Source organism: Schistosoma haematobium, chromosome ZW (assembly GCF_000699445.3).
Source record: "Schistosoma haematobium chromosome ZW, whole genome shotgun sequence".
NCBI classification, from domain to species: Eukaryota; Metazoa; Platyhelminthes; class Trematoda; order Strigeidida; family Schistosomatidae; genus Schistosoma; species Schistosoma haematobium.
The window spans coordinates 41758713-41780264 of record NC_067195.1 but is presented as its reverse complement, the minus strand read 5'-3'; the positions used below and the strand labels follow the sequence as shown (position 1 = coordinate 41780264).

Here is a 21552-nt window from a genome sequence, read left to right as displayed (position 1 = left end):
ATGACACTTCGTATTCGCCTTCTGATCAATATACCGTTGGGGTGTTATCTAGTGACGGTTATCAAGACTAACTGTATACGAAGTTTAATGATTATATAGAATAGCGACCACCACATGATATTAACCTACCTAATTTTTCAAATAGACTCTATGGTCTATTTGTCCCTGTTTGACTGTACTTGTTCGTGCACTGATATGTGAACCTGTCTTTTTAAATTTGTGCATTTATCTCACAAATTAGAATTGCATTGAAATAATTTCAATCGGATTCGCGATTTCCATGTATGAAGTTTACTTTAAAACATGGTATTCACATGATCCGCCTGGAGCCCCTCTGGGGCTACCCGGTCCCAAGCCCGGATAAAGGAGAACGGTTGGAAATGGGGTTAGCGACCCCATCCCATAGAAAACTAACTCGATAAAACAACGCTAACCAGAAAAAAATTATTCAAACCTTTTAAACTCTGTCCTGGAAATCAGAAGATCTTTATTTAGAAGAACTATGACGCCTAATGATGAAAGCCGAATTCCTTCGGAAGTCACGAGGCCGATGCCCATTCTGACAACCAGAGCAACCATTTATTTAGGTACATGGAATGTTCGTACAATGTGGTACACCGGGAGAGCCTTCCAAATTGCTGCAGAAATGAGGAGATACAACCTAGAGGTGCTCGGGATCAGTGAAACACATTGGACACAAGTTGGACAACAACGACTAACGACAGGAGAGCTCCTGTTATACTCCGGCCATGAAGAAGAAAATGCTCCACATACACAAGGAGTTGCATTGATGCTGTCCAAACGAGCACAAAATGCACTTGTAGGATGGGAATCTCATGGACTGAGGATCATCAAAGCCTCCTTCAAAACAAAGAAAGATGGCATTTCAACGAACATCATCCAATGCTATGCGCCTACCAACGACTACAATGAAGACGCTAAAGATCAATTCTACAATAGGCTGCAGTCAATCGTCGAGAAGTGCCCAACAAAGGACCTGACCATTCTGATGGGAGATTTCAACGCCAAGGTTGGAACGGACAACACTGGATATGAAGACATCATGGGACGACACGGGCTGGGAGAAAGGAACGAAAATGGTGAGAGATTTGCAAACCTATGTGCCTTCAATAAACTGGTCATAGGCGGCACTATATTCCCATATAAACGCATTCACAAAACCACATGGACTTCACCGGATCACACTACACAGAACCAAATCGACCATATTTGCATCAACAAAAAGTTCAGGAGGACGTGAGAACCAAGAGAGGAGCTGATATAGCATCAGATCATCACTTGCTGGTCGCCAAGATGAAATTGAAACTCAAGAAGCACTGGACAACGGGGCGGACAATATCACAAAAGTTCAATACGGCCTTTCTTCAGGATATTGACAAACTCAACAAATTCAAGATAGTCCTCAGCAATAAGTTTCAGGCCTTTCATGATCTACTTAATGGAGAAGGAACTACTATGGAGAGCAACTGGAAGAGCATCAACGAGACAATCACTTCAACATGTCATGAGGTCCTGGGCCACAAGAAGCACCATCACAAGGAATGGATCACTGTTGATACACTGGATAAGATTCAAGAAAGGAGTAACAAGAAGGCAGCAATCAATACAAGTCGAACAAGAGCAGAAAAAACCAAGGCACAAGCTGAATACACAGAAGTAAACAAACAATTGAAGAGGAGCATCAGAACCGACAAACGTAAATATGTGGAAGATTTAGCAATGACGGCGGAAAAGGCTGCAAGAGAATGAAACATGAGAGGACTGTATGACACAACAAAGATACTCTCTGGAAACCACCGTAAACCAGAACGACCAGTGGAAGGCAAGGTAATCACCAATATTGAAGAACAGCGAAACAGGTGGGTAGAACACTTCAAAGAACTCTTGAATCGACCAGCCCCACTGAACCCACCCAACATCGAAGCAGCACCCACGGACCTCCCAATCGTTGTTGACCCACCAACAACTAAAGAGATCAGCATGGCCATCAGACAAATCAAGAGTGTCAAAGCAACAGGACCAGACAACATTCCAGCAGAGGCACTGAAAGCAGATGTAGAAGTAACTGCAAGGGCACTCCATATCCTCTTCAGCAAGATTTGGGATGAAGAACAAGTACCAACAGATTGGAAGGAAGGACACCTGATCAAGATATCAAAGAAAGGTGATCTCATCAAGTTTGGCAACTACAGGGGCATCACTCTTTTCTCAATACCGGGAAAAGTCTTCAACAGGATATTGTCAAACAGAATGAAGGACACCGTAGACGCCCAACTTCGAGATCAACAGGCTGAATTCGTAAGGATCGATTGTGTACAGACCAAATCGCAACACTACGGATCATTGGGGAACAATCAATTGAATGGAATTCATCACTCTATATCAACTTTATTGACTACGAGAAAGCATTTGATAGCGTGGACAGGACAACACTATGGAAGCTTCTTCGATACTACGGCGTGCCTCAGAAGATAGTCAATATCATACAGAATTCCTATGATGGATTAAACTGCAAAATCGTGCATGGAGGACAATTGACAAAGTCGTTCGAAGTAAAGACCGGTGTCGGGCAAGGTTTCTTACTCTCACCCTTTCTCTTGGTGATCGACTGGATCATGAAGACGTCAACATCTGAGAGGAAGCACTGGATACAGTGGACAGCTAGGATGTAGCTGGACGACCTAGACTTTGCAGATGATGTGGCTCTCCTATCGCACACGCAACAACAAATGCAGGAGAAGACGATCAGTGTAGCAGCAGCCTCAGCACCAGTAGGTCTCAACATGCACAAAGGGAAAAGCAAGATTCTTCGATACAACAAAGCATGCAACAATCGAATCACACTTGACGGAGAAGATTTGGAAGTTGTAAGAACCTTTACATATTTGTGAAGCATCATTGATGAACACAGTGGATCTGATGCAGATGTGAAGGCGCGGATCGACAAAGCAGGAGCAGCATATTTACAACTGAGGAACATCTGGAACTCAAAGCAACTGTCAACCAACACCAAGGTCAGAATTTTCAATACAAATGTCAAGACAATTCTACTGTATAGGGCGGAAACCTGGAGAACTACGAAAATCATCATCCAGAAAATACAAGCGTTTATTAACAGTTGTCTACACAAAGTACTTTGGATCCGTTGGCCAGACACTATCAGCAACAACCTATTATGGGACAGAACAAACCACATCCCAGCGGAGGAAGAAATCAGGAAGAAGCGCTGGAAGTGGATAGGACACACATTGAGAAAAGCACCCAACTGCGTCACAAGATAAGCTCTCACATGGAATCCTGAAGGCCAAAGGAAAAGAGGAAGACCAAAGAACACATTACGTCGAGAAATGGAAATAGACATGAGAAAAATGAACAAAAATTGGATAGAACTAGAAAGGAAGGCCCAGGACAGAGTGGGTTGGAGAATGCCGGTCGTTGTCCTATGCTCCATTGGGAGTAGCAGGCGTAAGTAAGTAAGTATTCACATGTTCATCTTTTGGAGATAACTGTCAGTCAGATCACAAATATAATATTTGGATTAGAAGACAAACGTACAGTTTCAAGTGTATATTTTGTGTTGAATCCTTAACATACTGTTCACAAAATCGTTTTTTATGTCTATGATCTTAAGCTTAACTGGCTGTGGCAGCTTGAAAATTAGCGTATTTATCCGACTTTCCAATAAGCATTCACGTCATTGATTTTCAACCTTTTGTTTCGGAAAGTAGAGAATTTTCCGTCAAAAATTAAGAAATTAATATTGACCTCCAAAAAACAAATATCTTTTGTCTCACAAAAGAATACATCATAAAATTAAATTCATTAGACTCATATGATGCAATGACGAATACAAAGTTTATCAGAGCTAGGTAATCTATTAGCGTAATATATTTCGAATAATCTGGCCACGAACTTATTTACCAAGGCATTTGTAACTAAAAAACAAAGTTCAAACTGGTGGATCATAGAAAACAAAGCTAATAAGGAAGGATGATACTAATCACACCACTCTGAATAATAAATCAATATTACCAGACCAGGTTAGTTAAACTTCGTCTCTTCATAAAAGTTTCAAAGGAATGAATTATGTTAAGCTTTTGAAATTCATTTGTCATAAAATTATATACAGAAACAGATCCGTAGGGCTTATGTTGTTTTCCAAAATGAAGGATAAACACTCCTGGAGAGGCTGTCAATTAAGATAGAACTTCAATATTTTACCAGGTAGAACCGGTCGGTTGGCATGTGGATCGAATAAGTCAACCGAATGATTAGACATTCACATTTTCAAAAAAATATTAATTTTAAGTCTCTGCATAAATATAAATACGTTACAGTGAAACATTAATTTACCAATAAATTACTGTATGTTGATATTACTCCTTAGAACCGTTGGGAAAATAAATAGTGCTAACTCGAGGAAGCATTCTGTTATTCGTGTGGTAGATACTTCTACTTAGTTTCGATATTAGCCAGAAGCACTATCACAGACACTCAGTTTTGGTGAGTCTCTATGGTTAACACTAGCTAAACATAACAATCTTAAATTATCCAAATATATTAGGGTATATGTTTATTGAAATCAGGATAATTGTAGCGTAATTAAGTAGTTAAAGAAGTTTATTCGCGTGATTAAATGTAGTTAAGTTTGGTTGGAGAATTATTACACAGATTTGAAAAAGAATCGCCGACTGAACTATCGTCGTTCCCAATGAGCAAAATGATTGAACTGAGTTTGTAGCAATGTTTGGAACTAAAAATTTGGTTGGAAGTCGACCCATTTATGTCTTAGCATGTACTTTTTTTTCGTGAGACCAACTTTTATTTGAAATAACGGTCAATAAGTCATGAAATCTGTGTAAGTTGTGTTTAGTGTTTTTAAAGTGGTCACGTGATCAGGTTTTCAAACAATTATGGGACAACATCAGGTAACGAATTTCATTAAGCTACAAAATGTTTTACATAATGGCAAATACAATCTAGTGCGATTAAAGAATCCATCACATTGTACTTATTCAGGACAACAATGTTTGATTAGTAGCATATTAGTACACAATCATGGTTTTGCTAAAGTGTTTACTAATTCTTCTTAAGTCACTCAATAGGGTAATTGATGGCATAGGTAATGTTGCTTAGTTTGTTACAAGAAATATAAGTTTGTGTGCATGTGTGTGCGTAAAGAAAAATCTAAAGATGCTTTAATAGACATAACTTGGCAAAGGAATTGTTACTTCCAAAAATAATGTTTAAAAATCCCATCATAATAAAACACTAATATATGGACAAGCATATTTCTAATAAATTCTCTTTAGATTCTACAATTATTTATCTAAATTAATAATCCAAAAGAGGCGCTCAGGTTTAAGGCATAATGTATATAAATTGTTAATTTGAACGAGTTTTTATAATAAATGAAATTTTTAATTTAATAATCAGAATTGATATGAGTAATGTGTGGTGAGAGAAACCACGTTTCAAAAACATTTTCACTTAAAATGATTAGATTTTAATGCAAAGCTTACATCTTAAAAACAATTAAAATATATCATTTGAGAAATCAAGTCAGTTTCTACTATTTGTTAATGTAAGTTTATTGAGTTCTGGACACGAAAGTACACTGGAATACTACTTCTACCTAGCCTATGATTTTCCAACACTGTACAATCGCATTCCCTTCTGAGACCCATAGGATGATTTTTCTATGAAGACAATCCATTTTTTCACTGTTCTTTAACCAAAGTTGACCCGAGGATGTTTTCACAGAAGCAGATTCACTTTTATTGTAAAAATTGGCACATACACATAATTTTGATGCTGGAAATAAATCAATTGAAAAGTCGTTGAAGTAAAATCTCAGTTTAAAATGTTCATTTCACCGTCTTAGTATAAACAGTTTCCAAAATGTTACGTACAATAGCTGCCGATTCATGGTACAAAATTATAGTGTATGTTCTAAATTGTTGATCGGGTAGAATGTAGAAATCAAATTAAATGATTCTATATCATGGTCCACATTCATCTAATATAACATGCCAGCTGTGTCGGTAAAAGCTATTCTTTCATTAAATCTCATTTAGATTTTATGTAAGTACTTTTATCCGATATAGTGTTATCAAATCGATAATTGTGATGATGTTGTAGAACAAGTTTGTACACGTTAGGAATCCATAAACAGCTGAACTGATGTCTCACAATTGAATTAGTTAACCTAATTTTATTAGTTATCTTACCATGTATTTAATATGTAGTAAATAACTATTATTGTGCTATTGTACATATTTATATCTTTGAATGAATGTCTGGCTGTTCATATTATTGTCTGAATAAAATTCTACTATTACAGCTTTCGTCTTGATAATATAAATTCATATGCTATATCTATAGAAGATTATTTTCGAGTAGCGATGTATATCACTGATTGTAAACATTACGATAACAGTTTAGAGTTTATTTTCCTCATAACTTTTCACTAGTTATAATTATTGTCCACTATCTATCATTACATCACGATACTCAAGCTCTATTATTATTGACTCTATTCAAAATCCCTGTTACTAATAATTAACTTTTAGGATCAAATTCTTCTTTCTAATTTTGGACAAATAAAGTGAAATTTATTTATCTTCTTGTAACATTTATGCATGAAAGTAGACGGAACTTGCAGTATGTTAGTTACAGGATATATTTAACATTACTTCCGTTTATAAAATTTTACTATCGAACAATGTAGAGACATGCACTGTGATGGATCTTTGAGGCAACCCTGTGAAGGTCAAGAATTTACAAATTACTGGCTATCTGTTTGGCAATCTAGTAAGTCATCTATATTCTAAGAATTATCGGTATACATAGCTTTAATATTCATTACAGTAAATTTAATATAAAAACCATGTTTATCGAAGTTAAAGTCTACTGAACAGTATGAAAAAGTGAAGACCGTAGGAGAATCAAGCTGTTAGTTAACTGAGTAGATTAAAAGATTTGGTTGAAGGATATACTGCTTATGACACTGCTTTTATTTTGGGTAGATACGTTATGAAGCTCTCGTTCTGTTATTGTAAAAAATTATCGATGATCAACTAAAACTTTGTTATGATATTTATTGGTTTATAGAAAGTGACCTATTGAGACTGATAAATTGTAATTTCATGAGAATTTAGGACATATAATCGTCTTTATCAATCTACATCAGCATTTTTTTATTAGTATAGCCCATATGGATTTTTAACTTCTAATCACTTTACCTGATCAACAAATATTCTTATTTTAATGTTGCGTTCTCACATGGTTTCAAAGAATGAAAAAAGCTCACTATTCTTGTTTTTCTTTTGAAGAAATCATGGTATTCAAAGTTTATCTTAATTAAGGTTGATGAATATTATAATTGACTGAATCTCAGTGTATTCAGAAAGCACTTCTTGCTACTATGTTGTGTATCACAAATCCCTTGGCTGAAGGTTTAGGTATTCTGTCTAATGTCAGTTTCAATACCTTCCAAAAGCCACTATGTATTTGACAAATCTCACACACTTTGTTTCTATTTCCTTGTTTTAATTTGGTTCATAAGAAATATTTCTTATCGAATGTCTCACTCGATAACTGTCCTCGTCATAAACTTACACTGTGTATTAACCCAAGAAAACCTGGAAGGTTGTTTTGTCTACGTTGGAAACTCATCAGCAGTGTGAACACGCAGGAGTGTGTTTGTAGTATCTAAGTCTGGTGGAAAAAGTGATACATTCAGACCAATGACCTAGAATCTAGAAGTAAATACGTATAACTTCAATTGATTTGTGGTATAGGTCGATCTTCAGTTAATGCTAACAGCGAATTATTATCCTATTCTCGAATTTGTTGACTTCACTGGGAATTCGTCACAAAGCCAGCTTCTAATAGGCCTATGTGTTTTAGTTATTTAGTGTTTTGTCGAGAATGAAACAACTAACGAATGCTCTCTAGTTCCGGATATATCATTCTATGACGTAAACTACCTTTAGGCTTTACAAATTTCGTTACAAAATACAGAGTCTCATTAGTTTATACACTGCGACCACCGTTGTTGCTCATATCAGTTGTTTTGTTTCTAAATGAACAGTAAATTTACATCTTAACACAGATTGGTGAACTAGTTTTAATTTTCACGGTAAATCAGTTTAATTTTTAAAAGCCCTACTGCCATTAGAACGAACTGGCCCTAAGCAGTTAACTAATATTTGGATTCTATTTAACCAGTCTTCTACAAAATCTTTGATCACGTGACCAATCGACGAGAAACGTCAAGGTAATTGCGTACTAAATTATGACAAATGGAATTACAAACATATTTTTACAGCCGTTAAGGCCATGGTCTGTCTGTTAAACGATCGATGCTTGAATGCCAGATTCATTTCATTGGTTACTTCAAGCTATACCTCTCCTTCGTCATTAGTCTAAATCACCAAAGGAATAGACTATAAATACACCCACTGAGTCAGTCCCAATCAATAAACGTTTAGTCAGCCACGAGAAGAATGTTTTTCAGTCTCGTTGGGCAACGAATATTTATCTTACCCCGTGTCATACTTTCCTAACATAATATCGGTTTCTCCTATGAATTCAAACCGTCGAGACACGAAATAATATTACAGAAACCCGGGCTTATGGTTGACAACGTATGTATAAGCTTTGTATGTACATACGGAGCCAATTTGCATAATAAACTGAACAGTCTTTTAGTGTATTTGGTAACCAAGTTTAGTGAACAAAGGTGTAAAGAGGCGAAAACAATGTTGAAGAGCAATAATTTTGAAAGTATTAATTTATTTACATGGATAAGCAAATAGAGATCTACGACAGAAAATGTCGGGTTCATTTTAGTTATCTCTTTGCTTGGTGGTTTTCATCTTTAGATGGTACGTTGGGTATATGGATAGCCTTAAATGATACTGAATCTGACTAAACTATGCAGTCAAGATGGCTAGGTGATTTTTCTAATAAAGCTTCATAAATCAATAAGATATTTCTCAATTAAAGGAGAAACCAGATAGATATTATTCTACAAACTAATAGTTGATGAACCACCGAGTTATGAGTAATGCACTCAGTTTTCTCCTATTGTCAGAAAATACTGAACATGTCTATCCAGAATTGTGATATACTTGAACATCTTGGACATACATTTATTTAGTACTTATATAAAACTAGATTTTTGATATTCATTGCTGTACACAGTCCGTATAGAACTATTCATATCATTGGTGTTATATTCTGATTAACGAAACCAGCCAAAACTATTGCATAACTACATGTACACCAAATACATATATTCAGAGGAACTATAGCATCCCTAAATTTGATTCGTGTAATTAATGACTTATTTAAATGAAATAATCACGAACACCATAAGGTTGAGAAAAACCGTAGGTTCGAAGTTCATACTCATCATTCGATATTTTAATAGTCTTCCAATGATAATTGTTATTCCAGAGCCAGATCAGGCACTTTCAATTGATCAATGTATAAAATAAATTAGTGGTTTATTTATTTTTAAATAAATTAAAAACTACTTAAGATAAAAAGTTTTAACAATGAGATAGTGATTGTTGTATTATGAATTAGCTATCTATCAAGACACGAACTCTCAGCCTTAAATTCACTTTGATCTCGTGCAACTTAAAACTATTTAGGAAAAATAGTTTTCCGGGGACAGTATTTATAAGAACTGTGTCTTTTGAATAAAAGTATGTGGTTTATCCAAATTATTCATGAGTACTACGGAATAATTGTATGGATGAAAATAATAGTTCGAAAATAGTAATCGCTTTTTCCACTTTGCAAGTCTTAATTTAATCGATTTTAATGTTTTTGTTTTATTTCACATACTTGTTACCTCCGTGAGGTTGAAAGTTCATAAAGAACATAAAACTATGATTGTGTTACTCAACCGCTCTAAATATTATCAAACAACCTTCTAAAATTATCAGATGATAAACAAAGAGTCCTGGTTATCATTTGTTTTACTAACTCTGTTTTTGCATAATTCTGAATTACGTAAAATCATTAAAAGGTTCTATTCACTCATTTGTTAAAACATAAGACACATTTTTATTACTCGACTGATTGGGCGGTCATCTGATTTACTCATACCAGTACAGAAGACGGACAATATGATGATTTAATGCATAAACATGAGCGTTTTGATGAAATATGGAAAGTTCTCATCATTATAGTGATACATAGAATTCAACAGGTACAATCATATCTTTTACATGAAGTATTTTACTATTCTCATTCGTCTACAGTTATACATAATGGAGAATGGAGTGGAAGACAATAAACTCGTAAATATGTCAGTTTTCAGTTAACATTTGGAAGTATATGAGGGATCATAAAAGAATTCAAGGAACTGAGGATTAAATCATTTATCAGAGAACAAGTTGTTTGGATAGGATAAATGTCACTGTCAATTTCTTCGAGGTTGTATAGGGAAAACTTTTGTTTGCAAGACGAAATGTAAATGCTTCTAAAACTTTAACGGGTGAACACAATTACATTATCCTACGCTAAGAGACCCATGGCGAATATTTATCGTTTACCAACACGCATTGTGTATTAAGTCATAAGTTATGTAGCTGAATTATTCAAAAGTACTGGATATGAAGGCTTTAAAATTGTAGATATGATAAATATTGTTCTTTTTCAATTAGCAACATTTCAGAAGTCGGTATTTGTCATTTTAGTGACAAACATGAAATAACAGTCATATATTCTTACGAAGATACATCTGGATGTTTATCTTGATGAGCAAACTATGATTTAGTTAGAATGTACGACAAATTACTATTCAAATCAAGAAATAAATGATGGTAGGGAGGTAGAACCTATTACCATAAAGTAACTTGACATACAAATATAACACTTAGACTTACTTGTCAGGACATACCTATGTTAATTTTTCAATCGATATTACACCAGATGTGTCTATCTTGTGACGTCTGCCTACATTACTTGCTTTTACTTCTAATTGGAAAGTGGTTGATAATTTTTATGAATTCCATTAGAACATTAAAATTGCCAGATTCAGTGAAGGCAGCTCTTTATAATAGATTTATTATCAGTTTAAACATTCGTAGATAGATATACAATTTTAAAGGCTTAATTTCTTTAGGACTTGTAAACAATGAATAATCGCGAATACGCAATAAGGTTTTTTATAGTGAATTTGTAGGCTGAATAAAATATGCGAATGAAGCTAAACTAGATAAAAAAAAGCTACCGATATTTTAAATAGTTTAGTTCAAAAACTGTTGCAGATCACATTCTATTCAAAATATGCGTCTAACATAATTTTGTGCTCCAATTATTATCACTCAATAGGTATGAAAAATAACAGTATAGAGCGTTGAGTAATGCTCTAAAATAAAGACCAATGCGCATTCAATACCTGTCTCGGAGCTCATCAGCTTTAATGATATAAACTAAGCACAGCTACACGGCCAAGTACCAACGCCACCATGTACATGTCTTACCTGGTTCACACTTGCATCTAACCAGCTAAACAATATCGTCTTCGTCTACCTCCATAATCCAACAAATAGATCACTTCGTCCGGACTAGTGACGTTTTTTCGGTATTAAGGATTAATTGGGTGAATACTAAATATTTGAATAAAGTTAATTGTTCCTTGCTATTAGTGTTGTTAGTTTTGTCAGTATCCAGTCCTCCTTAAGAACTATAAACTTATAAAATGATCTAGAACACTATATGTTTAGCAGGTCATAATGTAAAATGTTCTTCAACATTTCCGACAGGACAAACAGATTTAAATAAAAAAGTGAATGAGGTAAATAGTTTATGGCTGTCATTGATAACTAGAAATTATAAAAAATGAACCTCAAAATATATGGAAAAAGAACTTTCGATAGAGTTGAATTTAAAAGAGGAGAGAATCAATGTTTGTCAAAAGCGCTGAGAATTAACCAATCTACAAGATTCTCGCAAAGGAATGAAACATCCGCATCTGCCTACTTCTTTAAGATATATATATATCGAATAGGACGAACTAAGTCTTGGAATGTAAATTATGTACGAATACTGAATCTCAAGCTTTCGACGAAGATAAAGAATGTACACATCTGTTACACTTCTAAAAACTTTGAGGTATATTGGTTACATAGACCGAATGTATTATTATAAAATTCAAGAGAATAACTAATTAAATAGAACAAATTTATCACTAAATTGTAAATCATTACTTTGGTTTTGTTTGTTTTTGGAGCAAGTAGAGCTAATGAACTGGGTTCAGTAACTACGCGTATTTAATAGTAACAGATGTGTATATATAAGTCCATGCACAAAATCCGCGCATAAAAGGCATAACAGATAATTAAGAGAAAACAGAAGAAACATTAAATTGAATGATAGGTATACAAAGACGACTTCTGCAGTAAGCAACATTAATAATAAAAACAGACAAGTGACGAACTCAAAATAGTTAATATGACAGTGAGAAAGATGTGAAAATCTTTTGACCGGTGAGTCGTAAACAAGTTGTTTCTAGTAATATTTAAAAACATATGTTTAGTTCATACACAATATCCGGCTATTTGTATTGAAAGCAAAATCATAAACGGGAAAATATTTTTTCGCAAAGATCTAATTTTTTCATAGAACCATTAAACTATCTTTAATGTTGGTTGTTAGGATTTTTAAAGGTATCTATAGTCAGAATATTTATTGATTGAATTTCAAGATAACTTAATATGACAGGATGATGTCGGTAATGAACTCCTTCTAATGTTGTACCTGAGAAACAAAGAAGAACAGTACATTTAACCGTAAAGGTACATAAAACTACTAGGTTAGCTCTCTTTAAGTTGGGAAAAATGTCTCACTAAGAAATGATCAAGAACTCTGACAGAATTCCTTCAGTCAGTTTAAACTAATAAGATCAGAGTCATTATTAAACACCTGTCAGGTTACTTATTTTAGGTCTATTTACCGTTACAAATCTTACCTAACAGGAGGACTCATTACTGAGCGGTATACTCATAAATTTCATACTATTGTGTCATCCTTGTTAATGTGTTAACTGTGATGAGCAAACAAATGTCTTTTATGAAAATAAAACCTATTGCCGTCTTGTGCAAATATTTTCATAGAATAAATATGATAGAAAAATCAATGTTTTGTAAAATAAGGTCAGGGTCATGTCAAAACTGAATGTTATCGTGAGATCTAAGAAATATTTATCCAAGTCGCAAAAACCTTTTTTCTATATATTACTTTTAGTTTAGATTTTTATATTGAGGATTACAAAATCAAGTCATACATATCATGAATAAATTGCAAATAACAAAACAACTATTATTTGATATTGACTGTAAAATAAGTAGGAAAACTGAAGGAATTTAGAACAAACAAGCAGAGATATAATTATTATATCTAATACAAGCTTGACGATAGGGAATTTTTGTACTGAAAATCAGTGAGTTTGTATTAATACGCTATGCTAATATTGTTTTGGGCTCAGTAAAACTAGAAGATTGGAAGAAAATAGAGAAATAATAATACAGTTTGTTGACCGTGGTTGACTTAAAAATGGGACAAGAGTATTGTGGAAATAAAGTAGTGTGAAAATGTAAGGTAGTTTTAAACGAACTTGCTTACAGCGATACAAGCTCAGGTGTTTAAATAAATAAATTTTTCATTTAACATTCTAAATACTTTTGCAATGGCTTTAGAGAATCAAAAGAAACCGATTTATTAGAGAATCATCTTCAATTCAAAACATGGGACAAAGTCAAATGTACTGCTTTGCTGGTTGGTAATTAAAATAAAGTGAAGGAAATTATTTATGGTGAGTTGAAACTGTATTCCTGCTAGGCTTGTCTTTTGAATAATAAAAGAATGCTACATGAAATTAGTTTTACAGAGCTGATTTTCAAGAGGATAATCAAGATATACGGCGACATTTACGAGAAGTAAACACTAGCTACTGGGGAAACAAATGTTCTGTAATTTGTCAAGAGTTAAAAGTAGCAGTTAAAATAATCCACTAATGTGACAGAATGACCGACAGAACTGCTTCATTTACAGTTTATTTCGATATTAATTTTAAACCGTACTAAGCCCCAGAGATGTAGAAAAAGAATAAGTATTTGGTAACAACTAAGACAAACAAAGGTATAAAACGGTTACCTAGCAACAGCCCACTAGCATAATGTTACACCTTAGATACATCAGTGACCTGATGTTGTTAGGTAATCCTATAATTTGCATTTTAGCTAAATTTTTATTTTCAAAATATAACGAAACGCCTCTTTTGCAAGAAAAGTATTTCTCTGTTGATGAGTGGGTTTTAATGAGATTTAATGAGAATACCAACAGGTAGAAATATCATGGAAGGATAGAAAACACATGCGTAAAAAGTATAATGCACTTAGAGAAAACTAATATTTGTTTTTCTTAAAATTAGTTCGGTAGTCTCAAATAGAGCAACACTTTCTTTTCGATAGAGAATCAATATCCAAAGTAAAATATATGAACTGAGAAAACTTGTAATACTTGGTGCAAAATTAATCCAATGAAGCAGTGTTTTAAGAAGTTCAGATGGCTTAAGTTGAATACGTTTGGAGAGTTGTAGTATAGATTATAATTAGGGCAGACATTGTAAACTGCTCATAAGAAATTAAATTAGAAGGAAAACAAGAATCTTAAACAATAATGAATACGAAATAGGGAGGTCGAGAAGCTTTGGATGGTAGTTTTGATGAGATGGAATAAATCCACAACAAGAAAACTGACTGGTTGATTTCCTTTAAGTCACAAAATTCCTTGCTTAAATCCAACCTGGCTAAAACTGTGATAGTAGATGAATGTAAGACTTTGAGAAGATATGGTTTGATATTGCCACATAAAGATCAAGTGTGGGATTATGGACTTCTTAAGACTGACAATCCATATTTTTCTCACAATTTCAGCTGTATAACAATTCAGTATAACATTCGTATAAGTCGGTTATTTAAATTTAGTCAATAATCAACGTAAATTGAATCTAAATATAAATGCATGCAGAGATATTAAATTTAGATCTTGTGTATGGATGTGGAATTAATCTTCGCCTATTACTGGTGTGTTTTTCTCGGATTGAGTCAAACCAACTGGTTTCCAGTCATAACAGATATCATAAATAACTACGAATTGAAAGTCCCCATTTCTGTAACTGAGTTGGTCTATTCTAGTAACTGTTCATTAAAACCACGTCGTTTATAAATATGAGTCCGCTTCAGTTTAAAACCTAAATTAACCATTTGTATACATTCCAAATGGTTTCAGATAATAGTTGCTATGTTGGAACTTAAAAACTGTCAAAACACCCAACTCGTACCAATCTTCGCGACATTAGTGTAAACTTTTAGTCTAAATAGACCACACTTAAAGCGTATGCGCAATCAGAAGGTAAAAGTTACAATTTATTGTAGTAATCCTACGGATAAGGGACTTCGTGGAGAATAATGGGCATTCTGAATTTAAACAGCTTAGTTAAATAACCACCTTTATAATGTCCGACAAATATCTAACTGAAAACGTAAGGCCATCTGGTGAACATGTACATTTTCGACCCACAACTATGCTTAACACAAAATTAACCCAGCTTTCTCAAACACATTCAAGCTACCATTTGAACCAATGCCGAAAATTAAGAGGACTTCATTGGTGTGCTACATTTTGTGGCTATTCTCAGGCTCTACTTCTAAATAATCGATTCGGTTGGTTAGTGAATGTGAGTGATTTAAGAAGCAACCATATACTTGAATTTGTAAGATAATTGTGAGATTGACGATTTAAGTAGTTTGTTTATATGATTTCGCTTGAACAGTTCAGGCGACACCATTTAACTACAAATATCATGGGTAACGGACGCAAAATACAAGAATACCTTGAGGCGTAGACATCACCTAGTGGTACATCCACAATTCCTTGTCTGAACGAATCAATGTCTAAATAAACTAAGTATTTTAGAAAATGAGCTTATCATGACTATTTATTTATTTGACTTATGTTAAACGTGATGCCTCGATTATAGAATTGGACGAGTTATAAAAGTTTCTACTCGAGGGACAGGCGTGAAATTACCAGGTCGGCTATCTAAAAGACTGGAGAAATGTCTCACGTGTCATGTCCTAAGAAAAAGCTAGGATGTTTGGTCGAATGCCTCTACCCAGTTTAAACCAGCAAGGCGATAGTCGATATCAAATACCTATCAAAATATTTATTTTAGAAAGTTATTTACCACTACACATGTAGTACACACAAAGATCAATACAGAGTGAACATAATGTGGGCGAATCTAGCGGTTATTTATGGTGAGGTCGTGTAGATTAATTCATGTACATATTGCTTAGTAAATGGACTTTTGGTAGGCCTTGAAACCATCCACCAACCTACTGATAGGTTATTTATTTCCTACTTTCAATTTAAAATTCTCAGTATGATGTAAGTAAATTCATATGGTATGCAAACTGATTCACCCACATCTTTAGTAGTTACTCCTTAAAAAGCTATGAATTGTCCCAATAAGGCTGATCATAAGCAGAGTATTACTAGCATTTTATGGTACAAGATATTACTCATAATATTCTGAAAACCACTTACTATGAATTGGAGGGGCTTTTTTTGATCAAATTGAGTGGGCATATGTCGTAGAAGCAACTCCTAAACCTAGCAAAATGATGATGAAGTTATTGAAAACAATTGTTCGCTCAAATATTCTTCATTTTTGAATATTCTATGGGGAGTTTTAAACTTCTAGCAAAATGAGTTTATAAACTATGATTACAAAGAGTTGCTGCATTTAGTCTCGATAAATCAAATAATGTATGAACAGGAACTGATCATCAATTGCTACAAGAATACGACTATTAACGATGACTTGTATATATCGAATCAAAGCTCAGATGTGATTCCCTACGACTATCATGAGGAATCAATTAAAACACCTGAGTCGTTTAATAACTTATCAATCAGTCAAACGCAGCACAGCGTGATAAAATTGTCCGGGAAAATCCCATCGTAGAAGCAGTAACAGTATATGTTGTAATAAGAAAGATCAGGGGTCCAAGATACAATTTGCGAATAGAATACAATAATTTAAAAAAATATGGGGAACTTAGAAACCTAGGATCAGAAATCCCCACTACGATAATCATGGAGAAATAAATCGATAGTTTAATTGATCATTAACTAGAAGTGTACATAACAAAAAGATAAAAAGACGTCAAAGAAACTGGAAAAAAGAACCTTGACCGCGGGTAATCAAAATAATGAACTTAAGCACAAAACAATTTCCTCGAAACTAAGGCAATAGGGATCCGTAGGTTTGCTTTCCTGAAAAGAACAAATTAAGTTAGTGACAATGTACAGACTAATTAATACCAAATAAAGAGTTTAAGGAAAAAAACCAGGATGTTGTGGTGTTGCAGTAGGTCCTGGCTTTATGTAAACGTTTCCAAAGAGAAATCTTTATTATTAATCTTGGTAGATAATCCATCGAAGGATGGATAAAGATTACAGGAATTACAAAGCACTAAATAATTTAGTCAAGATAAAAAAATACGTGAAGAACTTCGACAAGAGTCAGGGGAATAGTAAAAACAGGTTATTCAAAGTAATCAGTCAACTCGTTGTTGGGATAACTGATCTTATCCCTTTATCATAAAATATATCAGAAATATATGGAAAATGCCCAGAAGCATTTAACTCCATCTATGGGGGCGAATTATTAGTGAGATACGTACATATAAATGGAATATCATAGTTACTATTCTTTTATTCTCGTAGCAAGATTGGTATACAGCAATGAACCAAAACATATAAACTTAGTGATATTTTAACACAATACCACGAACTTGTTTGTTACCGACTAATCTACTATGATAGTCTAGTAACCGCAATAATCCGTTTTTTAATGAGATCGACATGCTGCTGTAGCTGTTAGCATAGCACCCCCATTAAGTACCTAGTTCTTACGGACGATACTTAAACAAGTCATGGGAGCGTTTGACTGATTAGTAGAAACAATACGATGCAGACAACATAATACGTGGGAGTAGTACAGTCGAATAGATCATTTTCTGCGGTGAATTATGGTTAGGGACAAAAGCTTTTTTCGTTAAGATGAAAGTCACAGCAAGTAAATCAGGACTGGTGATCTCTTTAGAGAAATAAATATAACTAGCACAGCTCTGTGAAAGACTACCGGGAACAAGTGACTGAGCAACTATAATATGTAGCTAAACTTGATAGTACGCTATAGCTGTCTAAAGTTATGAGAATTGTTTATATTTAGTTTCAGAAACCAACAAGTGAATCAATCACAAAACACGTTCTTAATTAACAGCTTTCGCTATCTAGTTAATTTTCATAAGACAATATACATAACAGTGGGTCATGTTTAGGATATACTCGCATTAAACGAAAAGATATGATCTATGAGATAGTTATTCCTAGAAGGGTATTTTTGAAGTGAAAACCCTTCTTGTATGTTCAAAAAACTTTCGATGTTTTACTTAGTTTGATAACAGCACTTCGCGATTTAGTTCTAAAATAGTTAGGACTTGCACGTGGCAATGATATACCCCCAGGTAACGAGAGAATTTACGATGATGTCCAGGATATTTAACCTAAATAACTAATTTTAACGTAGTTGAAAGTGACACATGACCAAACTAGAACGATGTTTAACCAACGAGTATTTTATGACGGTCTGAATCCTTTAATTAAACACTTAGTTTCTTTTACGTATTTCTGACCTAGGAATAACTATTACTTCGTTAAATAGGATGTTTTAGTTTGGGATCCACAATACCCTAGCAATTATGAGTAATAAAGTATACCGATAAAATGAAAAGTGAGACACGACTAGATAAGTTAGATTTTTTGAAATAGCACACAAGATAATCTTTGAACAACAGGTTAGTAAATATCAAACAAAAATCTGACTTATAATAGGATAGTTTTTAGATGCCAAAAGCGATGAGGTAGATGAGTCTGTACAATGGGACCGAAGTGCGAATATTATCAAATAAATGAGTGCACAGAACAAAATCACATATGAAAAGTCACTAGTTAATGTACTTTGTATGGCAAAAAGCAAGGTAAAATTAGACTGATAATACTTGTAAATACCACACGAAATTAAATAACTTATTACCGATTGGCGCTTCACACAAAAAATAAGAAAGCAGGAGGATTGTTAAGACAAAATTAAACTAGTTACTAATGAGGAGGAATTTATGCTACCTTACTAGATAAAGCAGGACAGTCCTTGTCAAGATGATTGACAACAAACATTTTCAGACGTTCTACTTCAATTCTGCTGCGAGATAATCGATTACGCAACGCCCTGTTTTCTTCAGAGAGATGAATCACATCTTTCTCCAAACTTTTGATCAAACGAATCTTTCGTTCCCTACATTTACGAGCCGCATCACGGTTTCTCGCTCTCTTCCGCTCTAACCGCATGCGCGACTGCTCAGTGGGATCCAAACGTGTGTCCTTGAGGTTAGAAACCGCGACGTTCCTAGAACTATTTCCTTGAGACGAAGAAGAAACAGAAGAGACGGAAGATGATCTGACGTTTCGCATCGGATCATTTTGCTCTAAATTAATGTCTACTGAAGAAGGACGAGCATCATCAGGGTCTTGTAGTGAACTTGCTGAAGCTGTACGACGACTATCGGAAGTGTCGTTAGGGGGTAGATTTGTTTGTATGTTTAAAGGCCAAAGAGACGGATCCAAAGATTGGTTCTGAATATGAGCATGATGGACAAGCTCTGGTTGGGGCTCAATACCTAGCATCTGAAGAACTGACGCTTGTGAAGCGCCATTGGTTGTGATACCAAGACGCAACCCGTTAGGCAGTTGAACAGTTGTAACTTCACTATCCGTGGCCGGTTGAGCAGTATTGGGGAGAGAAATAGAAAGTGAATTTTGCAAATTCGTTAGTGTGATACTCTGTTCAGACGTTGAGTTGACCGAATCAGTTTGTTGTGACTGAAAAGCAACAAGACCTGGAGTAACAGTCTGAACACTAGGGAATGACTGCGCATCGAAGCAAGCTGGAGAGTAAAAGAGTATAGATGCTGGAGTTGTGTTGATTCCACTTTGACTTGCTTGCCGACATAGTTCGGCAAAGTTTGGTAGATTTTGAGAGTTGAAATCAGCCAAATTGATATTGTACAAACCACTATTATTTACGGCAGAAGTAACAGGACTGAGAGCCGCAGTCAGAGAGGCCAGACTAGATGCATCCCGTAGCTCATTCAACTTCTGAGTAAAAACACTGGAAAAAATGGATGTACTAAGAAGATTACTTACTTAGCGAACCTCTCTTGTTCTTCAGTAACATGCTTAGGATTGAGAAAGCTTCCAGGAGTTTGAGGAGACGCTTTTAGATGTTGAAGGATTTTTTCTACCTCTGAACGTAAAATCGGTTGGAGTTCTTCTAGAGAAGGTGTCAGGAAAGATGACAATGCTGGACTTTTTATTGTATTGTCCAGCAGTATATTTAGTGTTGTTGGGCGAGGTGCAGTTGTAGGCTTAATAGAACTGGATTCAGCACTGGAAGCGTCATTCGAACTCTGGCTTTTATCCATTTTATTACATAATTACCCAGTGACAAACAGATGACTCACCCAAAACCAATCGGATGACTCAAGGTCTGAGGCGGGAAAACCAAGGGGTCGTTTACTGGTGCGGTTAAACAAATACTATGTGCAAATTTCTCATTAAACCGTTAAAAAAGTTCCAAAGCATAGATTCCTGTATATGTTTTGGGTTGATTTATTAGGAAAGTATTGAGCGCTTCGATAGATCAATTTAAGTTGTCATTGCTACTCTTCACTTATGCCGACTGATACTTCAACGTTGTTCATTTTTCATACTAACCGTGGTGAAAAATGAAATAATTTTACAGCTACGGAACTTAATCTTAGTAAAGCAGCATTTTCTTATTATATTTAGTGTATTAAGACTGGAGGATTTCTGTCAGAATTTAACCACATGAATCTATGATGGGCTATAAATCACTAATGAGTTTCAGTAACATTAAATGAAAAGATTATGCAGACATAATGAGCTGAATGTACTAGTTGTTGGGATATGGTGCGTAGGTTAATCGACGAAGCCAATAATGGCCCCATAATTAGTCTCAAATTTTGTGGTATACATTTGTTACTTGAAGTGCATTATGGTGTTGTTTGATTCCATTAATATTATAGCTAAAAAAATCAAACGAACATCACATAGTAGTGCAGTTCATGATTGTGAACACTTGACTCGTGAAAAAATAACTTTGGTTCGATTATTAAGTCCCGATATGATACAAATTACTTTTCTACAGATGGTTATTGTGACCATCATTGTCTGCGTTATCACTAGGAGTGTAGCAAGTTCTGAGTCATTCTTAATGCTGCACTAGTAGCAGCTGACAACCGGTATTTACATAATTTTTCCGAGTTGAGCTGTCGTTGAAATTCTTTTTGCTAATAA

The 21552-nt window shown here is 34.5% G+C and overlaps 1 protein-coding gene across 2 annotated transcripts; it reads right to left on the bottom strand.

Moving 5' to 3' along the window:
• Positions 1–13388: 13388 nt before the first annotated feature.
• On the bottom strand, positions 13389–20911 carry MS3_00003586 (uncharacterized protein; the record flags this gene model as incomplete). Of its 2 annotated transcripts, XM_012942638.2 has the most annotated exons (2): positions 13389–20344; positions 20380–20657. In XM_012942638.2, the coding sequence occupies 2 exons, from the start codon at positions 20655–20657 to the stop codon at positions 19294–19296; spliced, it is 1329 nt and encodes a 442-aa protein (XP_012798092.2). In that variant the 3' UTR covers positions 13389–19293. The 2 variants fall into 2 exon arrangements, with proteins under 2 accessions (XP_012798092.2, XP_051071481.1); XM_051211423.1 differs by having other exon boundaries at positions 13389–20911.
• Positions 20912–21552: the final 641 nt, after the last annotated feature.